The sequence below is a fragment of the Lissotriton helveticus genome, chromosome 6 (genome assembly GCF_964261635.1).
Source record: "Lissotriton helveticus chromosome 6, aLisHel1.1, whole genome shotgun sequence".
In the NCBI taxonomy this organism is placed as follows: domain Eukaryota; kingdom Metazoa; phylum Chordata; class Amphibia; order Caudata; family Salamandridae; genus Lissotriton; species Lissotriton helveticus.
In genome coordinates this window covers 1,530,348,925-1,530,374,945 of record NC_136067.1, presented here as the reverse complement: position 1 = coordinate 1,530,374,945, position 26,021 = coordinate 1,530,348,925, and the positions used below count along the sequence as shown (strand labels likewise).

The window sequence follows — 26,021 nt, the reverse complement described above, 5'->3', positions numbered from 1 at the left end:
CTTACCAGTATGCATCTGTTCTTGGCATGTAGGGCTGCTGACATTCATATCTAGTGCATAGATCGCCGCCTAGTGTTGGGTCCGGATGATTGCATATTGTTGTCCTGGAAGAGTCTTCGAAGTATCACGAGATAGGTGGCTCCTCCCCTGGACTACAGTGCGCATGGGCATCGACTCCATCCCCAGATTGTTTTTAGCCATTGTGGCAAAGATGGAGTGTAACACCGTGAGTGATGACCATGCTAAGAGTAAGTGTAAGTGCTGCAGCCGCTACAGGCGCCGGGGAGGAGGGCGGGTGATATGAATGTCAGCAGCCCTACATGCCAAGAACAGATGCATACTGGTAAGTAGCATATTCGGTTTGAGGCATGTGGGCTGCTGAATTCATATCTAGTGCATAGAATATATAGCAGTCCTTCCATTAGCGGCGGCCGCCTGTGCCAGCTGCAGCAGTTTGAAAAAGTGTTTTTAGAACAGCCTGCCCTACAGCTGCCTGCTGTTTGGAGTGCACATCTACACAGTAGTGTTTTGTAAATGTGTGTGGTGTAGACCATGTGGCTGCTCTACAAATGTCTTCTAAAGGGATATTTCCAAGGAAAGCCATGGAGGCCCCCAACTTGCGGGTGGAGTGCGCCCTTGGGGGATTGTTAAAGTGCGCTTTGCTTTTTGATAGCAAATTTGAATACACTTAACGATCCACCTGGCTACACCTGCTTTGGAAATGGGGTTGCCTTTGTGTTGCGCGGAAAAAGCAACAAAGAGTTGTTTCGTCTTCCTAAAATCTTTGGTTCTATCAATGTAATACATTAAAGCTCTTTTGACGTCAAGAGTGTGGAGCATTCTCTCTGCCACTGTCTCAGGATTTTGGAAGAACACAGGCAGTTCAATAGTCTGATTGATATGGAACTGTGAAACCACCTTTGGGAGAAATTTAGGGTTAGTGCGCAGCACTACCCGGTTGGAGGGAATTTGTATGAATGGCTCTTGGATAGTTAGTGCCTGGAGTTCACTAACACGTCGCAGTGACGTAATCGCTATTAGGAAAGCCACTTTCCATGTTAAGAACTGAATCTCGCATGAATGTAGAGGCTCAAAAGGTGGACCCATTAGTCGGGTGAGGACCACATTAAGATTCCATTCAGGAGCTGGTGGGGTCCTGGGAGGAATGACTCGTTTGAGTCCCTCCAGAAAGGCTTTAATGGCAGGCACTCTGAAAAGGGAGAGATGCTGCCTGTTTTGGAGATAAGCCGCTATGGCGGATAGATGTATTCGAATGGAAGCGTATGCTAGATTGCATTTGTAAAGATGTAATAGATAACAAATGATGTTGTGCTTAGACGCGTCAAGCGGGTCTATGTTGTGGTCTACGCAATAAATGACAAACCGCTTCCATTTTGCCGCATAGCATGCTCTGGTGGTGGGCTTTCTTGCCTCCCGTATAATATCCATGCAGTCTGGAGGCAAGTTGAGGTAGCCAAACTCTAAGACCTCAGGAGCCAGATGGCCAGGTTGAGCTGTTGCGGATCTGGGTGCTAAATGTCGCCATGGCTCTGCGTCAAAAGACTGGGTGTGAGGTGCAGCCTTTGATGCGGTACCACGGAAAGTTCTAGAAACGTGGTGTACCATGGTTGGCGTGCCCACGTTGGAGCAACCAGGATGAGCGTCATCGAGTGTTGCTTTAGCTTTTGTGCCACCAGCGGTATTAGAGGTGCTGGGGGAAAAGCGTACGCAAATTTGCCTGACCAGTTCATCCATATCGCATTGCCCTGCGATTGAGGGTGCGGGAACCTGGCGGAAAAGCTTTGGCATTTGGCGTTTTCCCTTGTGGCGAACAGGTCTATCTCTGGATGACCCCACTGCTGGAAGTACGGGCGGAGTACTGATGGATGTAGCTCCCACTCGTGCATTTGGTGGCTGTATCTGCTGAGCAGGTCCGCCATCTGATTGTCCTTGCCTGGGAGGTGTTCCGCCATGAGGAAGATGTTCCTTTGAATGGCCCACTTCCACATGCTCTGAGCCAGATGAGACAACTGTGGAGAGTGTGTACCTCCCTGCTTCTGAATGTAGTACATGGCCATCATGTTGTCCGTCCGGATCAACACGACCTTGTTGCACAGATGTACCTTGAATGCCTTCATTGCCATGAAGATTGCCATCAGCTCTAGGTGGTTGATGTGCATCTTCTTTTGCTGCGTTGTCCATAGTCCCTGCACTGTGTAGTGGAGTACATGAGCTCCCCAACCCTGGAGAGATGCGTCCGCCGTTAGGATGATCTGTGGCACAGGCTCTTGGAACGGTCGGCCCTTGCAAAGGTTGTGTGGATTCCACCAATGCAGAGAGTTGTATGCACGACCGGTCACCAACACTAGGTCTCTTAACTGTCCGTGAGCCTGATTCCACTGACGTGCTAAGCACTCTTGAAGCGGACGCATATGTAGTCTCGCGTGCGGGACTATGAAGATGCAGGAGGCCATCATGCCTATCAACTGCATGAACACTCGTGCTGGAAGCGAGTGTTGCGGTCTGAATTTTTGTATCAGCAATTGAATGCTCTTGATCCTCACTGAATTTGGCTGTGCTGTGGCTGCCAGAGTGTTTATTGTCGCGCCTAGATACTGCCGCACATGGGCGGGCTGAAGGTGTGACTTTGGGTAATTCAGTGAGAATCCCAGATCGTGAAGTAGGTGAATGGTGTGGGACATGTTGGCAGCGCACTGCTGGGCCGACTTTGCTTGGACAAGCCAGTCGTCCAAATAAGGGTTGATGTGAACGTTTTGTCTCCTGAGGTGCGCAGCCACTGTCGCCAGGCACTTTGTGAACACCCTGGGCGCTGTAGTCACTCCGAAAGGGAGGACTTTGAATTGGTAATGCTGATTCTGAATGGTGAATCTGAGGTATTTTCTGTGTGACGCATGTAGTGGAATGTGAAAATATGCATCCTTTAGATCTAATGTTGCGAGGAAATCCCCCTGATTGAGCAACGGAAGAACCTGCTGCAGTGTGAGCATATGAAAGTGTTCTGATAGAATGTACTGGTTTAGGGGTCTGAGGTCCAGTATGGGTTTGAGGGACCTGTCTTTCTTTGGGATTAAGAAGTACAGGGAGTACACTCCTGTGCCTCTTTGTTCCACTGGTACGAGCTCGATTGCCCCTTTTTGCAGCATGACGAGTACCTCCTGCTGCAATAAGTGCAAATGCTCTGTGGACATAGGACGGTGTATTGGGGGTATGTTGGGTGGAGTGGATGTTAACTCCAGACAATAACAGTACTGGATAAGCTTTCTGACCCACCTGTCTGTGGTGATGGATTTCCAGACTGACAGGAACTGTTGGAATCTCCCCCCGAGCGGTGTTGTATGGTCGGGGGGCAGTGACAAGGCGTCACTGTTTGTTTGCGGCGGAGGATCGGGAGCTGTTGTTTCCACGACCTCTGCCTTTAGCGCTGTTTCCGCGATAGCCACCTCTACTTTGTTTGTTGTACGAGGTTTGTGTGCCACTCTTATTGTATTGTGTTTGCTGGGACAGCTGGCCTCTGGAAACACCTCTATTGCCTGAGCGACGAAAAGAACCACCCCTGAACTGCTGGGACTGGAGAGCCCCCATAGACTTTGCAGTCTCGGTGTCCTTTTTGATTTTTTCTAGGGTGGTGTCCACCTCAGGTCCAAATAAGTGATCAGGGTTTACAGGCTGATTTAGGATGGTGGTTTGTATCTCCGGCTTGAACCCGGAGATTCTGAGCCAGGCCTGTCGCCGCAACATTACACTGGTGTTAATGGCCCTGGCCGCGGTGTCTGCTGCGTCCAGTGCACACTTAATAGAAGCATTTGAGATGAGTTTCCCTTCTTGTATGAGCATCTCTGCTGCCTCTTTATATTCATCTGGCAAGTGTTGTAACAGGGTCTCAAGTGTATCGTAATGTGCCCTGTCATATCTGGCCAAGAGTGCCTGAGTGTTTGAAATGCGCCAGATATTGGCCGCTTGAGCCGCCACCCTTTTCCCTGATGCTTCTAGCACTTTAGATTCCTTGTCAGGGGGAGGAGCATCACCAGTAGTTTGTGAGTTTGCCCTCTTCCGGGCATTGGAAACAACTAGAGAGTCTAACGGCAACTGGCCCTTGATGTAGGTAGGGTCCCCAGGCGCCGGCTTGTACTTCTTCTCAATTCTGGGGTTTATAACCCTGGCCCTTGTGGGTTCTTTGAAAATGTCTGCAGCATGTTTTAAGACACCCTTTACCATTGGCAGAGTCTTCACGGTCTTCTCAGAGGTGGAAAAGGTGTCAAACAAAAAATCCACCTCAATAGGGTCAGCATGGAGCTGGACGTCATGGTTTTTGGCTGCCCTTTCAATAAGCGCATTAAATGCCGCTGAGTCCTCAGTAGGCGATGTTTTTACATTATACACGTGAGTGTCTGGGGCAGTTTGTGGATCCCCTGGGTCAGCAGCATCTGCCCATGTGTCATGTGGATCCTCAGGATCAGTGTCGGCAGGGTAGTTATACTCATCATAGTCACCTTCCCCAGCCTCCACCTCTGAGTAAGTGGGCGAGATTGGAGCAGTGTCCTGTCCACGTGGAGCTATCAGTTCTACAAGAACGGGTGAATCCGTGGAATCCTTTTTCTTTAAAGGAATTGTGTAGGACTCCATAGGCTGTGCTGGGGTGATCTTTCATTTGCAAATAGAAAGTTTACTGGTGTCGGCGTCGATGAATTGTTCCGACTGCTCCTCCAGCAGGGGTTGTCGATGCTTTGTGCCCACAACCGCAGGTGTAGGCTTCGGCCCCGTGGACACCTTCACGGATGCCTCGACGACCGTCTTCGGCGCGAATGCCTTCGGCACCACTTTCGGCGGCAGCGTAAACTGAATGGGCGCTGTCGATTAGTGCGGTTTGGTGGTAGGCTTTGGCGTGGAAGTATCCTTCGGATCGACAGCGGAAGCTTTGTCCTTAATGCGTTTCAACGATTCCGACACCTGCTTCGTGAAGGAGGCGGACGGCTGCGTCGACTCGACAGGTGCCTTCGAGCCACCACCAGGTGCGGACTCGATGGTTGTAGTACTTTTGGCCTTGTCCGGCCGATGTGCAGGATCGACAACCTTTGTAGCTCCGAGTCCTTTGTCGGTGTCGACGGCCCTCGGCACCGAAGTCTTCGGGTCGACGACCTTGACAAGTGCTTTTGGTGTCCCAGTCTTCGGCTCGACACCCTTGAGCGACTTCACCGGGTCGATAACCTTTTTTGGCTTTGTTTGCACCGACAGGTCTGAAGACTTGGAGCCTACCAAGGCGACATGCACTTTCGGTTTCGACGGGGCCTCTAGCACTTTCAGTTGTGTAGACACCGAAGCTTTCTCTTTTGGTTTCAATTTCACCAGTTGTGGCTCTTTAAAAGTGTCCGTAGCCGGGCCCGGAGGCGAGACTGTGGAACTCGGTGCAAGATATTGGGTAAGGCCATGTGGCGATCCCTCGACCTGAGCCGTATATATCGTTTCAACGGGGCATAGCTCCTCGCTTGAGCTATCTTCCGTGGCCCCATAGGCCCCATCGTCGTCTCCTACCTCGTCGATGATTTCTTCAGTATCGAGCATTGCTACGTCCGCATCGTAGTTGGAGTCGATCTCTGCCGCTGGATTGGAAATCGGCTCTTGATCTTCCTGCTCGTCTGCCTCTTCTCCCTCAGTATCACCATGTTCACCAGGTCAGGTGCCGTCTGCTGGGCCTCCTGGCGCGCTGCGCGCCGAAGTCGAATTGTCTTCTTGGAGCGGAAACGAGAACAAGCCATACAGCTGGCTTCATCGTGATCCGGCGACAGGCACTTGTTGCACACCGGGTGGACATCGATGTGAGGATACTTCGAGTTGCAAACGGGGCACCTCTTGAACGGGCTCCGTTCCATGATAGTTCGTCGAATAAGGCCTGTAGCGTCGACCGGGCCTCGAGCACTGAAGAGCCACGCGACTCCTCCGGATGTCCGACTCCGGAACTGAGTTGGAACAGAACTGGGCACCGATCGCAAGACAATACCGACGATAGGAAAGGCCTTTGGGCCAAAAAGAAAGTTTCTATTGATTCCGAACTTGAGTGATCAAATATGCATCCGAACCCAATGGCGGAAAAAAACAATCTGGGGATGGAGTCGATGCCCATGCGCACTGTAGTCCAGGGGAGGAGCCACCTATCTCGTGATACTTCGAAGACTCTTCCAGGAAAACAATGTGCAATCATCCGGACCCAACACTAGGCGGCGATCTATGCACTAGATATGAATTCAGCAGCCCACATGCCTCGAACATAATCATTTTAGACAAACAAATGTATCCGTATTTCCTTTGTGTAAGACTGCTTTCAACACCAATACCTCTGACATAGAGGGAAATGGGTGTTGGGATCAGAAACGCTCATACCAGGTCTTTCACTTTTTTGGATGCATTTACATTTTGTCCTTTGTAGTTAAACAGTTAATCTACTTTTCACCATTTTCAATTAATTCTAATTTAGTTACTTAGTTTTTCCTACTTTGATGTATCTTTGCCCTGACCTTATGCACCTTATCTCTTGACTACATTGCAAGGTTCTACTTCCTTCCTGCATCTCTTTACACTGCTTGCATAGTTAAGCCTGGGGTCTGGTCAAAACCACAAAGAGGGAACATTATGAAATGTAGTAGGGACCATTTTGCCCACCTCTATACGCAAATAATCAGGATGGGTGCTATGAACAGTTAGCTGTAGCGCACTGCACCTCCACTTCCTCATACTGTTCAAGGTGTTAGTATGAGTGAAACTAAACTAAGTAAATCTCTTCATAGTGTAAGGAAAATTAACAGAATCTAAATAGCCTATCATACCATGCAAACCAAGAGACAGACAATATTGCTTGTAGGAAAACTTCCACTTTGTGACAATAAATCTCTCAAACAATCTTATCAGCATTTGTCTTAAAACTGTTTTCAATCATACGTTTATCCATAAATACTACTCCAGATTCTAAAATATTTAATTGACTACAAAGGAATGCAGCATTAACATTCATAACTTAATTCTGATTGCAAAGTACGATTGCATTTACTAAGAGATTGAAATATAATTTCAACAATGGACAAAGCAATCTCACCACACTACAAGTTAGCCCAAGTTATAATAGCAAGATTTCTGCCGGTGCCATATTCCTGACACCTGGGCATTCTTCTAAAGAAGTGTATTAATGGCCTCACTGGTATTTCTCATATACATAACCATACAAGTGTGCACTACAAAAATATGGGGATAACTAGTTTTTGTTCTTCTCTGCCTACATCCTGCCAGTGAACTCCTCACACAAGATACAGTAATCCTGAAAAGAAAATAAGGTTGTAACTTTAGTTGAATAGTACCTGCGAAACTGAGATACTGTTACAAAGCTCAAAAGAATCAGCAGAAATGTATAAAGCTGTCGTGACAAAGCACCACTGCAGTACTGAAAAAATAAACTTATCCCATAAATGCAGAAATATGCTCACCTGTTTCAGCTTGAAGTTTTTTTAAGTTATAACCACCAGGACCCACAAATCGCATCCTTTTGGATAACGGTACCTGAACAGTCTCTGAAACACACACAAGGTAAAACACAATATATTATATTATGAAACAAACAAAACGAGATATTTAATGCTGATCAATATCACATTTGTAAGCCAGCGTAAACACACATTCTTCTTAGGAAAGAAATAAGAATTCCCATCAATGCCAAAAGGAAACTAGGAGGTATGTAGCCCTATAGTGTAGTTCCTATATTCCCAATAGGCTCTGCGCATTGGAATAATATCTTCAGTAGTGTAGACGTAGGACTAAAGTTAACTAGGTCTTTTACTGACGATATTAGACTTAAGTTTTGTGTGCCAGCTAGCTCAGAGTTCACTAGAAACTTTCTCAAATAGGCGAGGAGGAGTTTAACCTCCCTGGATAGACAAGAAGGGATTTAGTTTCTGACAACCATAGAACATGACAACTTTGCTCTCCCTGATCAAGAGTATATCTCTAGAGTCGTGTGAAAACAAAAGACAGCTATTTTACTCAGTCAATACGTGCATACTTAGTTTCACCAGATTGCAGAGAAAAGGAGAGACGGGCGTTTTCAATAAATGGTGTTATTTATTGATCAGTCTCTTTTCTCATACAAGAGAAATGAATTGCTACAATTTTAATACTGATGGTTAAGTAAAATGCATACAGTAAAAGCAGGATTATAAAATAATACTGTAAAAGCATTGATATGGTTTCTTAGCCATATGTTACTTTAAAATGGATAAAAGATATACATACATATATACATTGACTAATCGTACTCAACTGGTGCTTCTAACTACGCCTACCCCGGTGTACCTGACCTAAGCCTAATACATGGGAGGGAGTAAGTAAGTAGCAGTTTAAGTTAAGTTTGTTTTGCCAAGAGTCTGACTCAAGAATTCTCTGTAAGGGGTTAGTCAGTTCAGTACCTGGGATTTAGAAGGCAGGAGGGCTGGTATCTCTTTCTCAGGACTCGGTATCCCAGTTACCCGCGAGGGCAAGCTGGAAACGCTGGAGGCTGGATTCCTCGGCAAGAGGAAAGGCAGCGTTTTTCCTCAGCGCGTCAAAAGGGGAGGGGGCAGCGTCCGTGGGCTCTCGCATCAGCTGGGCTCTCCGGCAAGTAGTCGCTGCTCCAAGCTCATCACCACCGTGTCCTTACTTAGGGCAGTGTCGGTATATTTATACCTGAGAGGTGCCGGGTTTGACGTAAGGATGGACATAAGACGTCAATTAAGAACTGGTCGTTCTTACATTCTTTACAAGAGTTCTCGAACAAAATTAAAACAATAGCAGCGGGGATTTCCCAGGTTTGCTGGAGGCTTGGTTTGTTTAGAGAACTCGGTGTGCTTTCTAGGGGGCTGGAGGAATAGTGCTTGCTTAATGTGACAGCATGCGCTATGACTAATTTATGAAACTGGTTTCTGTGCCGTTGTATGGATATTAGCGATTTATAACCGGACAAGGGTCAGAAATTGGAGTATCGATACAGGTCCCTATATAAACACACTACAACTTTTTGTCAAAAAGAAGAAAATAAGTTACTGACCTGCAAGTGCAGTTCTCCAGTGTTGGTATCTTCCGCAGAATCACATGCTTGAATCATTCCCCACAGCCAAAGTGGGAGTCCCATTGTACCATAGTGAAGCAGTATATGTCACTATTATAGGCTATAATGGCAATGGAAAGTAAGTTTGATAGCTTATCCTTTTTAATTTTTTAATAAAGGAGAAAACTTGAACTAGACCCAATCAGGCAACATCACCCTGTAGAACAACACCAACCGAGGCTCAGTCGCTCTGATTTTCAAGAATAAGTGGAAATAAATAATCCCAAGTTATGAGGGGAGTCTCTCAGGGGAGGAGGGTGGGCCGCATGTGAATCTATGAAAGATACCAATACTGGAGAACTGGAGTTACAGGTAAGAAACTGCTTCTCCAGTACTGGATCTTTCATAGATTCACATGCTTGAATCAGAATAGCAAGCAGTTATAGTAGGTAAACCTATTAGTAATAGAAGTACCCTTGAGGATGGTGGGTAACAGTATAAAACATGTCTCTATATATTCATATATGCCTAACATTGCGTAAATATTCTGAAAAGACAATTGTGCAGTAAACAAAACTATAATGTGCATTTGTAAAGACATTATTAATCACTTACAGTTACAGGGGATCACCTTATTGATCAGATGACCTAACACCGCTTGTCATTTGGCTGCATCAGTTCTTTGCGCCGATTCTAGGCAGTAGTGCTGCGTGAAGGTGTGGGTACTCTTCCACATCATAGCACGACATATGTTCTCCAGTGGGACGCCTGCAAACAAAGCAGCCAAAGTAGACACTGTCCTTGTTGAGTGTGCCTTCGCCCTTGCTAAGAGTGGCTTGCCAGCTTTGTTATGGCAAAACTGTATGGTGGCAGAAACCCATCTTGCAAAGGTTTTTGTGGATGAACATCTGGTGGCCAAGATAATATTCAATGACTCTGGAGGGTGATGTAATGCAGTCAGTTGTCACTGCTCAATCTCCATGCATGGAGGACAAGTTGGCGTAGGCCTGGGGGTAAGACTCTGCCTTGCTGCTGCAGCGGAATATCCTCCCAAAGCGTCAACCTTATTGGGGAACAGATACTCATGCCCAGAAGTTCCAGGTGCTACACATTCTTGGCCCAATCCAGACCCATTAGGATGACTTGGGCCTTGTCATTCCTGATCTTATTCAGGACTTTGGGAAAGAGAGTTAGAGGCAGTTAGGCATACAGCAGTTCCAAGCTGCACTGTAGGCCAAAAGTGTCTCCAATGAGAGTTGCCTTGGGAACTCTAATGCACAAAACTTTGGACACTGCCCGTTATCGGTGGTGGCAAAACGACCGAGCTAGGGTCCCGACCAAATTGCTGGAAGACGCCCTGCACCACCTTTGAGTGCAATTGCCATATGTGCTCTGCTAGGCAATGCTGGTTGAGTTTGTGAGTTCTGGCATGCAAAGGTTGGCTACCAGGGAGATGCCTTTACTGCTCGTTCGAGATCCTGTGGGGCAGGGCCTTCTGGTACATGACCTAAGACCCCAATCTGTCCTGTTTTTTTCAGTACCACAAGGTTGTGTTGTCCATGAGAAGATAAACCAGCCTCCACTGATGATTGGAGGAAAGCCTTTAGTGCCAAGTGAATCATTTGCAACTCCAACAGATTGATGGGGAGGTGGGACTCTGCCAGAGACCAGAAATCTCAGATCCCCACATCTGTCAGATCACATCTCCAATCCAGCAGCAATGCACTCTTCACAACCGTCAACTCTGGGTGGGGAGGAAGAAGGGTCCGCTACTGATCCAACTGGAGTCAAGCAGCGACCACGGCAGGTCTTTCACGGTCTCCTCAGAAACCTGGATGAAATCAGACAGGCTTGCTTGTTGCTGAGCCCACTGAGATCTCAAATCCTACTCTAGTGCCTCACTAGTGCCATCTGGGATGCTCCATCAGCTGGCTGCCTGAATCAGGATCTCAGTATTCATCAGGGGTGGGCACCTAGCTTATTTGTGTAGTCAATGTTGTTGTTGGGCCCAAGGAACATCCCAAGTAAGTAGATCCGCCTAGCTGCGAAAACTGCAACTCCAATGCAGCCTCCTCCAGTGCAGACGAAACATTAGAAAAGTGTTGGCTACCTGCCCTATCCAATAACTGAACTGACAACAAAAGATACTGATCAACCCAAGGGAACCCAAAAAAGGGAAAAGTACTTCACAGTAATGGAAAGGGGAGAAATCACCAGAACTGATCCAAGACTGGGCCAGTCGCTCTCCAAAGAAGTTCAGTATCCCTACTGAGGGGCTATTGAAGAGAATAATTTGGAATTCTGTTCATAGATTTATCTTACGATATTGTCCCACAGGATCAACCTAGTTCTCTCCACCAGTAACCACTGAAGGGTATTAGTAATGACCAGCGTAATTTGCTTGCTACAGAAAAATTAAATGCATTACTATGCTGTATGTTTTTTAAAGTAAATTTCTCTTCATTTTCAAAGACTAACTACTCGCTGGACATTGAATTATTAACTTGAAATTAGCTGATGTATTGAATTCTGAGTCTCTGACCCCGCACGACTTCCCTGAGTAAGCCTTGGCTACTCTACTTTGCTACCAGGAGGATACGCTGCTAAACTACTTTACTTGGTGCTTAGCATTGAGCTCATCAATAAAGGTAAACTCCAGGACATTAGTGGTAAAAAGGTCTGTTTGACACAATCTGAGCCCAATGGGACATCTGAAAAAATTTCACAACCTTGAAGGGATGAGTCACTATGTTGGACCCCTCTAGAAAACAGAAGTTACCTGCTAGGAAATTTTAAGCACTCTTAAGCAGGCCACATAACACTGTCCATCTAAGGAGAGCTGTACACCAAATGAACATCCAGTTAGGCATAGCTTGCAGAAATGTGAATACATTTCTTTTCAAATGTAGGTGCTTGCTCTCAAAATAATGTTTCTGCCAACTCACCCAAGTCTAAGACTTACAAGAGGCCAGTATGACTGCAAAGGTTTCAGATCTTTTACTTTGGATCTTAGAATTCAAAAGATCACCTTTGCAATATCCAATTAATGTGGTACACTCTTCAAATTCTTATAGGTAGTCTTGGAAAACGAAGACTGAGGAAAATGCAGTAATATCAAGTAGTGTATCCATAAATCGTATGCAATAAAAAGGGACACAATACAGGAGTTGAAAAGCTAAAAAAGGTGCATTTTCTAATCCATTGTGTGCTGAGATGTTAAAGCATGGTTGCCATGTTGGACATATAGCGTGGGATGGAAAAGTCAACAGAATATGCCCTGTGTGTGCCAAAACGAGTGCCTCTTTATATATGGCATTCGTGTACTCCAGATCCTCAACCAATGGTTTGCACTCAAATTAGGTCTATAAAGTTATAACGACAGAAAAAGTATTTTGGTATCTTGTGTATGTGAAAGCATGGCTCAAATGTTATTGTGTTAACAAATCCAGAATACCACGTTTGCTGAAAAATCACCAAACCAGAAGGGGCATGATAGCTTAGTACACAGAGCTAATCAACTGTTATGTTGCATAAGAAACATGCATGCACCGAGGCCCATGACATTTTCATTTAACCATGAACAACTGCAATTACTACAACCTGTAACTGTATACCTTACCTACAACTGGCCCATTCTCTTTTCTGCTTGGTCTGGGTTTTGCAATAGTTTTGTTCATAATCTGTAATATTTCTTTCTTTGCCACTGTGGAAATAAAGTTATTTGTAATAATTCAGCATTCAATGTGGAGTTACACCTTGATCTTACAAGGCAATCATTAGCAGATAACAGTCAGCTGAAACGATAATTCTTGGACTACATGGCACTTCAATTGCTCCTTTACATACAGCTCTTCAAACAAACCTTTGAATGCAGGTTTGCTTATTGAGTCACATCAATGGATTTGTGACCTCTACCACCTTTAACTGCCCCCCAATGATAAAGATGTATCTTCTTCCTCATTACCCAACCACCACCGTCTACTTTCATCGTCTAATCTACGACCCATCATACCTCGATGTACTCTGGCTGTTGTTTTCTTCCTCTTGCCTCCCACAGTATTATATATGGAACACACTAGACCCTTCACATGCCAAACCCATGTATTTGCCAACCCATTGTTTAAATGTTAGGTTACTGTGTGTGCCTATCAAAACATTCTGAAACTGTACAGTATTTGGTTAGAAACTCTATATTAAATACGTTAAATAAATAAGTGGAACATTGTCTAAGGCTATTTAATATACACTGGTGTATGTCAAAATAGTGAACGTCACCCAACTGGTGTATTAACTCTGCGTTTTAAGTTCTAAAGTGCCCATGGTTAAGGAGGAACACCAAGCTGCTTGTTCTCCTTAGGGCTCATTTTACCTGCTAGCACAAGAAGATCCTTGAACACATCATCATCGGGTGTACGGAAGCCCCGTTTCTTTAAGAGGCTCTCAACCACCACCTCCTATCCATTTGCTCACTCCCTCACTGCCATATTGCATCTGCTTTCCAGGAACCCTTCTGTTCCACCAGGATTGGAACATCATGCACCCGTAACATTTGTGTTCCTCAATCTCCTGTGTGCCCTTGGTGAGCCTGATGAGCTGGGTCATTCACATCCAACTTTTCCATTTGGAATGCCTCAGGGGATGATCTTAGTCGATGCTCAGGGTGGCTCTTAGGTGCAGAAAAACACATCACTATTTAATCTTGACACTCCGTCCCTGCCGACTGCCAAACAGGGAGTGCAATTAAGAAGCTGTACACGGCTCCAAAGCTAGAGCCATAGAGCTCCCGAGAACACTCTCATATTGGAGGCTGCTAGGTTCAAACCCTGCAACTTTGGATTTAAAGTATTCTGTGTAGATTCTAGCAAGAAACATAAGGACCCTTGTTGGTAAGAGTAGTGGTTTAACAATGAAGGGGTAGAAAAGGTCAGAGAAGGCACATAAAAGCTGAACACTAAGTACCACAGGAATTAGCTCTGTTACAGAAGTCAAAGTGAAGAATAGGATACGTGAAGCATGGGCAAAAGGATGTGTTGCGGAGAATGGGGGTGCCAATGGACCCTGGGGAGGTGCAGAATATGTTCCTGATATATATATAATTTCTGATTAAAAGCAGGAAGCAAAGAAATAAGGCAAGAATTTAGTCTGCCTCAGTTGGTGGGGAGTACATAAAGGGGAAGAATGCATTTCAGAGGCTCCTCCTACTGCTGCCTTTCTGTGATGTTCTAATTGGGTAGAGGACTCTGGTCTATTTGTAGGGAAGCTGGTGCGGAGGTGTCCATTTGATTAATCTCTGTGTCAAACACAGCAATTAAGTAAATGGAGCAGAGTGGGAGTCATAGTATTCAATGGCACAGGAGATCTTGTTGCTTCTCGAATGACAACCCCCCCAGACAACTTACAATGTTTTTCATTGTGTGTTGGATATTCAGGTCTCGGGATTTGATTAAGTTGGGGAGTGTGGTGGAACAAGAGTATTTCTGAGGGGGCGGGGTGGTCTGATGTAGGGGAGGAGTGGGGGTGGTCTGATGTAGGAAATGTGTGTGTGCAGAGTGGTCAAATGCGGTGTGTGGCAGCAAAAATTACAGAGGAGGCCAGTGAGAGTGGGAAGAGATTATAGAGAGGAGGGCAGTGGTGGTGGCGGCTAAGGACTGGGGAGATACAGTTCCTATCAGGGATTACCAGTATGGCTGGTGAATGTTTCACACAGCACATATACTCTGGCAATAGATTCATACGGTGCGGGACAGAGAACTTGGGATGAACTATTTGTTGCAGCGCCTGCTAGAAACAGAGTTAGCTCTGGACCGAATACCAACATGCTTTGTGCACACAGCCACTACAAGCTACTCATCAGAGCATTGTAAGAATGACAATACACCACAGCTCTCTATTCACAGGCCTGCAAGAACATGGTTTCTGCCAAATGGCCATCATATTCTCAATAAAAGGGAGCAAGGGCTCAGACGTAGCTGGCCCAGAATGTAAATCATCTGTTAGCACACAAGTTTTGGTCTCAACTGAGGCACGCATCCGCTCCAATTGCAGTTGTGATGGACCTGCCAGCGGAAACCTGATTGGAGACCCATATGGTTCCTTGAGGCCTGAAGGCATGCCAGAGTGATCGGAAGCACATTGAATATCTGCAGCATGGCTTCCTTGATGGCCTCATCTGCTGTGGGTTCGACGCCGGCCTAGGAAACTCAAAGGGCATCAGGACAAGTTGAAGAATTGCTTTTTGGGGCCAGAGACCTTGATAGAGTGTAACTGACACTGTGACACACGTGTGGAATCGCACTGGCAGAAGTGGCAGTAGGGGTCGAATCCCACTTTGCTTTTTCATGCTTCTGCTTAGACTTACTGGAGGACTTCAAGCGTGAAGTTAAACGTTCACTGGAACAGCCTCAAGACTGGGACTGAATGCACCCACAACTTTGATCACGTGCGGACCTTAAGAAGGCTGCAACTTCTAATGTTCTGTGACAAATAGCTTTGCATCCCGGTATCAGATCAACTAATCCTGAGTCCAACACCAAAGACACGCGTCGTGCACGTCCATGACCGACATTGGTTTCTGTAGTCAAGGCATGGCTTAAAGCCAGTCATTATGGTTGAGGATGTGAACCCTAGCCCATTGACCTGCTTTTATGAGTCTAAAAATCAACAAAATTGGGAGCAGAGCTCCAAATCCGTTAGCATGTAGAGATGGCACTTATATATGGCTCTGCTCTGTCACTTCCAGAGCACTATGGAGACAACACAGAGTCACAGGGCATCACCTGGTGGCACACAGGAGCACTGCTCTGGATATAGTTTTTCAGATCCAGTTTGGCACCTGGGGAGTATTAAAAGTATACATAAGAATGGAACCTCTGAATAAAGTATGTGTTACAATGTACTGAGATTGATCCATAGTCCTACAAAGGTTAATCCAAAAGGAAACTGAAAATGTTACCAAATAAAAAAAAAATAGCACCACTTTTTTAGAGCCCCTCTCACCGGAAACAAATGAAGCCACAGTGTAGTTTGGTCAACTATACCATACAACTGATCAGTCACTGTGTACATGTTAGAGCAAATAACGTATTACATGAAAAGAATGCAAATTAGGTGCTAGCACCAGCACTAGAAGAAATCCACGATTTGGCTTCATAAAATTGTCTACTACTAAAATGAAGAAATGTCATTTTGTACCGTATAACTTTATTTTATACATCAAGATGTGCTATGCCCTTGCATGCAAAAAACCATTGGAGACATCTGGGCCCATTTCACCACGGCCACATCTTCCACCGCAGCACTGGCTAGCAGAGTTCCTATGGCCTAAATCGGTAGAGCAGCAACACAAGTGCCACTTCATAATTTTTCTAAGCACTACTACTTACATTCGGAATTGTGACAGGGACGCCATTTTGCTCATTCTATCATCCAAGACTTCTTTGTCTGGCCGTGCCTTCAAGTACCACCTCCAAGTGAAGTACTGCTTGGTAATTTATTAAATAAGTGAGGATCTGCACGTACTAGCGTCCATCAGCCTCTTTGGCATGGAAACAATGGATTGGACATCAGACTGCCAGAGTGGCCGTTTTATAGCTCCAATGAAGTCACAAGGACACTGTTTCTGGCACCGACATGGATCCAGTGCCCTCTACTGGGGTGGTAGAGCTACAACATTTTCCAGACTCAAAAGGTGAGAAATCTGCATCAGAAACATTGTGTGGAGCAGATGGGCATACATATCTCTGACCACTTCAAGAATGCCTTCCTTATCACAGCAAATGTATATTTCAAAATGAAGGTACACCAAAGTGATGTTTCTTTTTTTTTAGTACGAGAAAACTTTATGAATCGAAATCGTGGATGTTTTTCTAGTGCTTCCGCTTCACGAACTGTGCAAAACACACATACAAATGTGATGTTTGTGGAAAACTGATTCGACATACTTTCCCTGCTCAAACTAACAATTAATCGGCATTCTGTCGTGGAATAAGTGATTGGTGTCAACATCTACACAAGTGACAGATCAGATAGTGGTACAAACAGTAGAACAGTAGAACAAACAAAATAGTGGCTTCATTTGTTTGTTCAGAGAAGGCTGTAAAGAAGGGATGCCGTTTAATAAAAAATCGTTTCCATTTTCCTTTTGGATTAACCAGGCAGGAGTATCAATCTATATCAATACAGTCATACAGACGTATAAAACAGAGGTTCTAGTTTGTAGTAATGCTGGTGAAATAAACAGAAAATGCCGCAGCAGTTTTCCTGCACACCGTAGCTAGGATTTGAATTGTTTCTGCTCAGTTTGAAATGTGAGGTCGGAAGGAAGTACAGAAAAAAAGTGTGTACAATAAGAGCCCAGAATTTCAACACAGATCCTAACCTTGGACGGAAATGGGAATGTTTGAAATAGTTATGAAATGGGACTTAATTAGCTGGAAGCTGTGGACTGCACATCAAGTGCCATGAGAAGAGATCGGCGTGGGTGGCTTGAATTTGTGTACAAAGTGGTAGACAGGAAAGAAAAGCGGACTCCACATTGCAGACATGGTCATGGTAGAAATTCAATACATTATCTGGATAATCAAAAGGTTTATCCGCTAGCCTAAAAGGAATATGGTGTATCCCGTTTGAGACACAGGGTATCGAGCTTGCTTTGCCATAGAATGGCTAAAATTTAGAAGCGTGCAATGCCGTAGAATGGAATAGCGAAGAGTGGAGTGGCAGAGTGTCTTGTATTGGAGTGGCATAGAGTGGAGTCGTGTGGCGTAGGATGGACTGGTGTAGAGTGGATCGGCGTGCAGTGTTGCAGAGTACAGCGGGTAGAGTGCAGCAGCATAGAGCTCAGCGGTATACGATGCAGCGTTGTAGAATAGAGAGGCGTACATTAGAATTGTGCATAATAGAGTTCAGGGGCTTAGAGTGGAGTGGTACAGAGTAGAGTGGCATAGAGTGCAGTTTCGGGGGGTGCGGTGTAGAGTGGGAAAGTGTGCAGTGGTGTAGAGTGGTGCAGAGTAGAGTGGCATGGAGCACAGTGGCATAGAGTGGTGCAGACTAGAGTATAGTGGGATAGAGTTTCAGTGGCGTAGGTCGGCGTGCTGCAGAGCAGAGTAGTGGAGAGTTTGGTGGCGGAGAGTGCAGTTTTGCAGAGAATAGTGTCGTAGAGTGCAGTGGCAAAGAGAGCTGTGCCACAGACTACAGTGGTCCAGGGTATAGGGCAGTGACGTAGAATGCATTGGCATAGAGTACACTGTCGTGGAGTGCAGTGGTGTAGAGTGGGAAAGTGTGCAGTGGCGTAGAGTGGTGCAGAGTAGAGTGGCATAGAGTGCAGTGTCGTAGAGTGGTGCAGACTAGAGTATAGTGGCATAGAGTTCAGCCGCGTAGATTGGCGTGCTGCAGAGCAAAGTAGTGGAGAGTTCGGTGGCAGAGAGTGTAGTTGTGCAGAGTAGAGTGTCGTAGAGTGCAGTAGCATAGATGGCTGAGGCACAGACTACAGTGGTCCAGGGTAGAGTGGAGTGCAGTTGCGTGCAGTGGAAAGCAGTGGCATAGTGTGCAGTGGTGTAGACTGGTGCAGGGGCGCAGAGTGGTGCAGGGGCGCAGACTGGTGCAGGGGCGTAGCGTGGTGCAGGGGCGTAGCGTGGTGCAGGGGCGTAGCGTGGTGCAGGGGCGTAGCGTGGTGCAGGGGCGTAGCGTGGTGCAGGGGCGTAGCGTGGTGCAGGGGCGTAGCGTGGTGCAGGGGCGTAGCGTGGTGCAGGGGCGTAGCGTGGTGCAGGGGCGTAGCGTGGTGCAGGGGCGTAGCGTGGTGCAGGGGCGTAGCGTGGTGCAGGGGCGTAGCGTTTTGCAGGGGCGTAGCGTGGTGCAGGGACGTAGCGTGATACAGGTGCTTAGAGTAGGTAGCTGAAGAGTGAAGTGGCGTAGAGGAGTGGTGCATGGTAGAGTGCAGTGGCGTAAAGTAGAAAGGCATAGAGTAATGGCGTACAGTGGTGTAGAGTGCAGTTGTGCAGAGAAGATTAGAGTGGTATAAAGTGGATTGGCATAGAGTGGAGTGTATTGGCACAGAGTGCAGTGGCATAAAGTGGAGTAGCCTAGACTGGAGTGGTGTACAGTGCAGTGGCAAAGACTGTAGGGGTCAAAGAGTGCAGTGGCAAAGAGTAGAGTGGCTTACGGAGCATTGGCATAGAGTGGTGCAAAGTAGAGTAGAGAGGTGTAGACTAAAGTGGCGTTGAGTGCATTGACGTGTAAAGTAGTAGTGCAGAGTTGAGTAAAGTGCAGCTGCGCAGACTGCAGTGGCAGAGAGTAGAGTTGCACAGAGTCATTAGTGTAGAATACAGAGGTATGGAATAAAGGGAGTGGTGAAGAGTAGAGTGGCGGAGAGTGGAATATGCATGGTCTAGTTGCACACTTATTACAGATAACACATCTTCAATTGAAATAACCATTCTATTTGCCCAGACATATAATTTCACTGATAAAAGTATACAGCACACAAAAGATAATGTGTGGAAATGTCATCACCTACTGTATTGATTTGTTTTGATCGTTTTAAAATATTTGTTTCCAGCACACTTACCCAAAAATGTTTCTTTGGGGCTTTTCTAATTCTGAAATATCTGCACAGTTCATTTACAGACATTTACATTTTATTGTGTGCTAGAAAAAATAACATCTTACAGCCTTCCACACGCACTACCCAAAGCCAGCATGATTGCCACATAAATCTTCTCACTTTGAAGTCGGAGAAAGAAAAGCAAACAACAAGCACCCTGGAAGAGAGAGCCTGAGATTTGACATCTGTCGTTGAATGCACAGTAAATGTGACAAGATAAGAACAATATTTAAAGGCCTGTGTAGAAAAATCGAGCACTGGGGGAAGAATACAGTAAATAGGGTTTGAGCAAGGGAAGGGACGAACTAGAGCTGAAGAGCCGAAAACAAATAGAGCCAGAAAATAGAAAGCAAGCACATGTGAGTGGCAAACCACAAAGCAAATGGTAAACAAAGGGTGGAATGCATTCCCAGGGAAACTTTCCGAATGTCCCCAGGATGCCGGTTAGCATTCTAGACAGCTGTGCTGTCTGATAGGCTTTGACATAAAAACACCCAGAGACACAAGGTATCCAGTGGCTTTCCCGGAAAAATGCTTATCATCGGATCATGCCAAATTGAGTGTCTTAGTTATCATAGGATAGGGTTCCCCTGGGGATGTTGAATGGCAAGGGGCCATGTTTTTTGAATATTCACACCTCCAACATGATAATGCTAATTGTTTCTCTGATATATCTATCCTATGGTGGTTAGCAAGACTATATAGTTTGTTCAAGGGGCAATATCAAGTTGTGTGGCCTATCCTAAATTGGCCAGACTTTCTCTCTCCAAGAGACAGTGCAGTTGTGGGCCTAAACCTCCGAAAGTAGTTCAATTAGACTGTTGCTTATTAGATATTTGCATTTCACAGGGCAGCTTTGATATCTAGATGATAGAGCATGCTTGGCTTGTGAAGGTCTTCTCTAAATAACTTCCTTGTACATGCCCAGAGTTCATAAACTGATATTTTGTTTACTGGATGCAAAGCTTTCCAATATTGTCCATGAGAACAGTACTAGATATCATAATCCGTCATTGAGCATGCATTTGCCCTCTTACTCCATAACAGGAGAGCCATTTGGGTCAGTGGCAAAGATTACAAACTATTGGTTAACATGATAACCCTAAGAAGATCTAACATTTGGAGGAGGTGGCCATGGGTGATGCGATTAGAAGAGTTAACGCCAGCTACTGAACATGGAATCTTATAAAACAGCAGTCGCTGATTCAACTGAAAGCACAGTAGCATAGGTGAAGACAGAATATGAGTCCCCTTGTATTCTACTATTCAATCCTTATTTGTCGTACAGGCCATTATTTAATAGTTACAGCCAGCGCTTACCTGTGGCTTGTTGGATGGCTTCCATCACAATTTTTAGGGGAAGACCAGGGATCTTGATGTCTGCCTGTCATTAAATAGATACAAGACTCCATAAATACAGCAAGTTACAGAGAAAGCGCTTCTTTGCTTGCCAGCCAGGTTCAAGGTACAGAATATCTCTAGGTACATTCAAATAACATGGAAAGTAGAACATAAAAAATCCTGTACCTGTAATGCAGTTATTCCTTTACTAGTCCCTGCCATTTTGAAGTCCATGTCGCCATTGTAATCCTCGATTCCCTGTTGGATGATACCAAAAAGAAAGATGAAAAGCTCTGGATATATTATGGTCTTGTTTTGATCAGTGCAACCTTTCCCCCTTATTTCTGTGGCAGTCCAGTATCAGGTCTGTCTTTTAACCAGGAACTCTCCCTCTGGACTTCTGAGATGCTAAAACACCCCAATGCCCCTCTATAGTTTTGCAACTGCTGCCAGGTTGTTGTCCAATTTTTCGGACATCCCCATCCCTTATATGTTTGTTTTTCTGTCAGTATGCACCAATCCAAATCATTCTTCCAGCTCTCTAGGTCCAGAAGCTTGTTTGCACCTTATTTCTGAGCAATGTTTCTCTTGGCCAGCATTAGGCCCAGTGTGAGGACAGTCCTCATGTGTGGGGACTGAATGGAGTTTGACTATTAGGACAGGTTGATTGTTCTTGTTTTTTTTCACGTACATCCAATTGGATGCATGGATCTTGTGCATGCAGCAAACTGGTCTTGGTGAAATGCCTGTATCAAATGTTCTGTGCCACCACCAATATCCTGAATGTACACTTGGATGCACGATATTTCATACAGCAGTTCCCTAATTACTCCTCTGTAGCATGTTTTTGCTACATTTAAATGAGGATGTTTTGCATGTGCGCCCGTCAGTGCAGTGCCATACTATTTTTCTGTGAACTAAATTTACTAGTAGACTTTGCCACTCTTTCTTTCCTTGCCACACCCCCCAAAACTGTAAGGTAAAAGTGACTTGCCTGTAACAACAAATCTTCAGAATGCAATCCTTTTTGATTAATATGCTTTTATAATACATATCAGTAGATTTGAAGAATTACATTTAATTCTTTTCCTTTTCTCATACTAGAGAATCCCTGACAACTGACATAAGGACACTCATTCAACATTCAAAAGCAAACTGGGGTATCACTCATTTAAGGGCATCACATCGTACAAGAGTGCCTCAGTGAAATGCACTCATTAATTCCTCTTAGTTACAGTACAATAATTTAACACCTCCACCTATGAAATTTATAGGAGGGTCATCCATTCCCACATAATTTTTGGGAAGGCACCAATGCTGGAGAACCAATTTTCATAAAAATAATGCTTCCTTCGCCAGCATCGAATTTTCCTATTTAATATGCTTTTAGAGGAAACTATACAATAGCTCTAACAAGCAGCATAGGGGGTTAAGACCACCCTCACACAACACACAGATTAGCCTTGGACAGCAGAGTTAATCTTACATGGTCAGGATGGACATCCTTCAAAAAAACATCTAGGATAGATTAGGTCCACAGAAGTAGAATATTTCCAAGAGGTGCCATTCCTGCGAAGGGCTAGTGCAGTTTGCAATTGTCCAGGGTAATGCTTGCCCTACTTATCCTCCATTATAATTCCATGAAAATGGTGGAGCACTGATGGAACCTTTAAGGAAAACACCAGTTAGAGATGCTTCTACTATACTATTACTACCAAAAGCACCTACGGGAAACATGCGTATAAGCAAAAACCAGCTAGGTATAAAAGGCATGTGACGATTGCTTCTTCTGAACACAAAAGGGGACTGAGACCCTCTTTTACACATACAATAGCAATCTCTTACATGCGCAGTTCTACATCCTTGTGATTTCATGGGACAAAGAGAATGATGGCAAAATTGCTGTCACATCCTAAGAATGAGAATTACTGACATGTCACACTCCAGGGCACACTCACCAGGATATCTGTCAGCAAACGATAATCTACAATGTCTCCATATTTTTCAGGATTGAACTTGGTAACTAGTCCCACAGCAACGCCTGCCACTGGTGCTGAAATTGGCACACCTATTTAAAAATGCATAAAAAACTGTTACAGCAATACACCTTAATGAAATGTCAGATACAAATATAACCTTTTCCTTCCTGTACACGAAATCATTCCGGTGGGTTTCCACGATAAATAGTTAATTGGGATAATGCATCCTGGGAAGAAATCTGTTCATAAAAATCAGGTAATAAATTAACATTTTGTTGGATCCACTCTGTTTGTTCTTCAGAGGTCGATAAAATGAACGCCACCGAGTTGAATAACAAAAACAACACATTTCAGTACCTGGTGACAAATTATTTTGCCATAGACAACTGAAAGATCACTGTAAGCACTAAGTAAACTATTCTGTGTGTTAATCTCTGGACCATAAATTGCTTCAAAATTGTTGTGTGGAAATTCAACTAGGTGTAATTAATGTCAGGTCTGTATGTTTTTAACTATTTCTGAATTAACAATAGTTAAATCACATTGTTTAATTCCAGTTTCAATTATCGTTTTTTTGGTTGTAGATGGTAGGGCATCTCCTGAGCTGCGCACTTGAAAATATATTTTTTGGGCTCGACTACAGTTTTATTTGCCTGTTGCAGACTACTCTTTCCAAAACAAAACACATCCCAGAGTAGGCTTTCGGTCAGCCTCCTGCTCATGATTGGAGGCTTTGTTTTCTATCTTGGGTCTCTGCTCTTGATTCAATGGACTTCTTGTGTATGTTCTGCCCAGAAGTATGTCAGTCTCCAAATATTCTCATTGAATGAGTCGTAAACTTCCACTGCTAATTTGAGGGAACTTTTTACATCTGAGTTGAGACCTCAGCTGTCAAACAGATGTACTGCTTACCATACACAGAGTGGTCTTTGGGTGTGCCCCTTTCAAACATTGGATTTCTTTGACCAGCCTTTTTCAGTCATATGCCAGATCTCTGTCCTTAAAACTGTACAGTTGTTCCCCCAATTGCCAATACCTTTAGCACCCCTGGAAAGTCCCTAGTTAATGTTACCAGTGGTAACTAGGGCAAGGAGGCTAAAGAAGGTCTCTAAGGGCTGCAGCATGTATTGTGCCACCCTAAGAGACTACCCAGCACCAACATGAAGACTGACATTGCAGGCTGTGTGCCATGGTGCAGAGAAAAGAGAAGACACAACATTGCACATCTCCTGTGTGCCATCCCTGCAGACACTGCTATCTTTTTCTTTGTGAATTGAGGTTCATTATTCTTTAGTTTTTCTGCTTTATTGGGTTTCGCCTGCCGAAAGGCTGCGCTCTGCGCAGCCTTTCAGCGCAGGTGAAATCCTATGTCGACACTAAGCACTTCGGGAACGTCCCCCGGCTCTCATTGGCTAGCTCCATAAATGGAGGCTAGCCATTGAGTGCCGGATCTGTCCGTCAAGGCCGGACCAGATTCGGGGGCGTTCCCGAGATTTTTCCCCAGGGCGGAGTTACGTTTTTTCCCGTTCCCTCCCCTCCCGCCCCCTCCGTGTGCCTCCCCGCCCCCTCGCTGTCCTGTGCACGTTTTCCGCCTCCCTCCCGCAGTCCGTGTCCTCTCCCGCCCTCCTCACGCCGTCCGTGTCCTCTCCCGCCCTCCGTGTCCTCTCCCGCCCTCCTCCCGCCCTCCGTGTCCTCTCCCGCCCTCCTCCCGCCGACCGTGTCCTCTCCCGCCCTCCTCCCGCCGAGCGTGTCCTCTCCCGCCCTCCTCCCGCCGTCCGTGTCCTCTCCCGCCCCCTGTGTCCTCGTAGGTGCTTGTTAAGATAGTTAGCCATATACTTAGAATATTTAAAAAGAATAAAAATTAATTATAACTTAACTAAATTCATTGTTAAATGTTTAGCTATCGTGAGACGTATTAATCACATTTTTAAGTGTCAATATTTTTTGTAGGGATGAATCATCAGTGGAAGCTGTCGTGTTAGTCTTTCCTCTATGTCTATCTTCGTGTCCCCCGACGTGTTGAGCGCGCGGCTTGCGCATCTTTTCCCTATGTTGTTATCGGCGCTGTATGCTGAGCACTGTGGCGAATGTGAGCCGGTGGGCAGAGTTGTCTGTTGTGGAGCGGCTCTGGGTCCGCTTTGGGAACTGATTGGCCCCTCTGCCCCTGACCGTAGGCTTCGGATACACTGTGTGTGCGTACGAGGAACCGCACCGGGCGGACCCCCTCACCCAGTGCCAACCTGAACCCCTCCGCCCCCTCCTCCGGGAGCCTGGCCCTTACCCGGCCGCCGCGCCGGGGCCCTGGTGGTGGAGGGCGAAGGTCCAGGGGGGGACGTTGTAAAGCCGAAGGACCATTGCCTGACACCAGGGGGGCGACGGGGGAGCTGCAGGGGGCTCCACCCGTCCCCTCAGAGGAGGAAGAAGTTGAGGGGCCCCCGGGACACATGAAAATGAACATTGAGAACTTCGAGGCGCTGAGGGAATGGCTTACCAGTACTCTGGAACCGATGTAAGTAAAGGATGGGGGTGGTGGTGGTCGCTGGCTGTCTTGTTGGAAAGGCTCGTTCCACTTGTGGTTATTTGGCAGTGCGGGGTTGATTTCTCTTAATGAATGCAGACACAGACCTGTTTAGTACATACTACCCTCACTGACACTCTGGTATGTGCTACACCTGATCAGAGGATCGAGATTGTCAGGCGGTATAAACGTACCCAAACTCTTTACACTTCTCGCTTGAGTTAATCGTAATGAGATGTGTTTTACTATATTTTATGCTGTGACCGATGTTGGACGTTTTGCCTGTCTAGCCAGCAGGTATACTTACTGCAACACACTATGTGTAACTTTCTCGAGTGATTGCTTAGTTGCCTAATTGGTGGTTCGTCCTGTCACTATCTAGCCAGTTAAGATGCACATAACTGATGATACCTTCGCATAAAAAACGGGATGCTGCGAAAATGTGTCGGAATAAATGCTGTCTGCCGAGGATCACACCGAGGGCCCCACTCCGCACAGATC

The 26,021-nt window shown here is 45.6% G+C and overlaps 1 protein-coding gene across 1 annotated transcript in view; it reads right to left on the bottom strand.

Annotated features, from left to right (window-relative positions):
• PNPT1 (polyribonucleotide nucleotidyltransferase 1) overlaps positions 1-26,021 on the bottom strand; it is a 326,983-nt gene that overhangs the window by 48,833 nt on the left and 252,129 nt on the right. The window contains exons 19-23 of the mRNA XM_078649311.1: positions 22,982-23,091; positions 21,210-21,281; positions 21,003-21,066; positions 12,702-12,785; positions 7,491-7,574 (exon numbers count right to left, since the gene is read on the bottom strand). Of these exons, the coding sequence (XP_078505437.1) occupies positions 7,491-7,574; positions 12,702-12,785; positions 21,003-21,066; positions 21,210-21,281; positions 22,982-23,091 (414 nt within the window). The remainder of the gene's footprint in view (positions 1-7,490; positions 7,575-12,701; positions 12,786-21,002; positions 21,067-21,209; positions 21,282-22,981; positions 23,092-26,021) is intronic.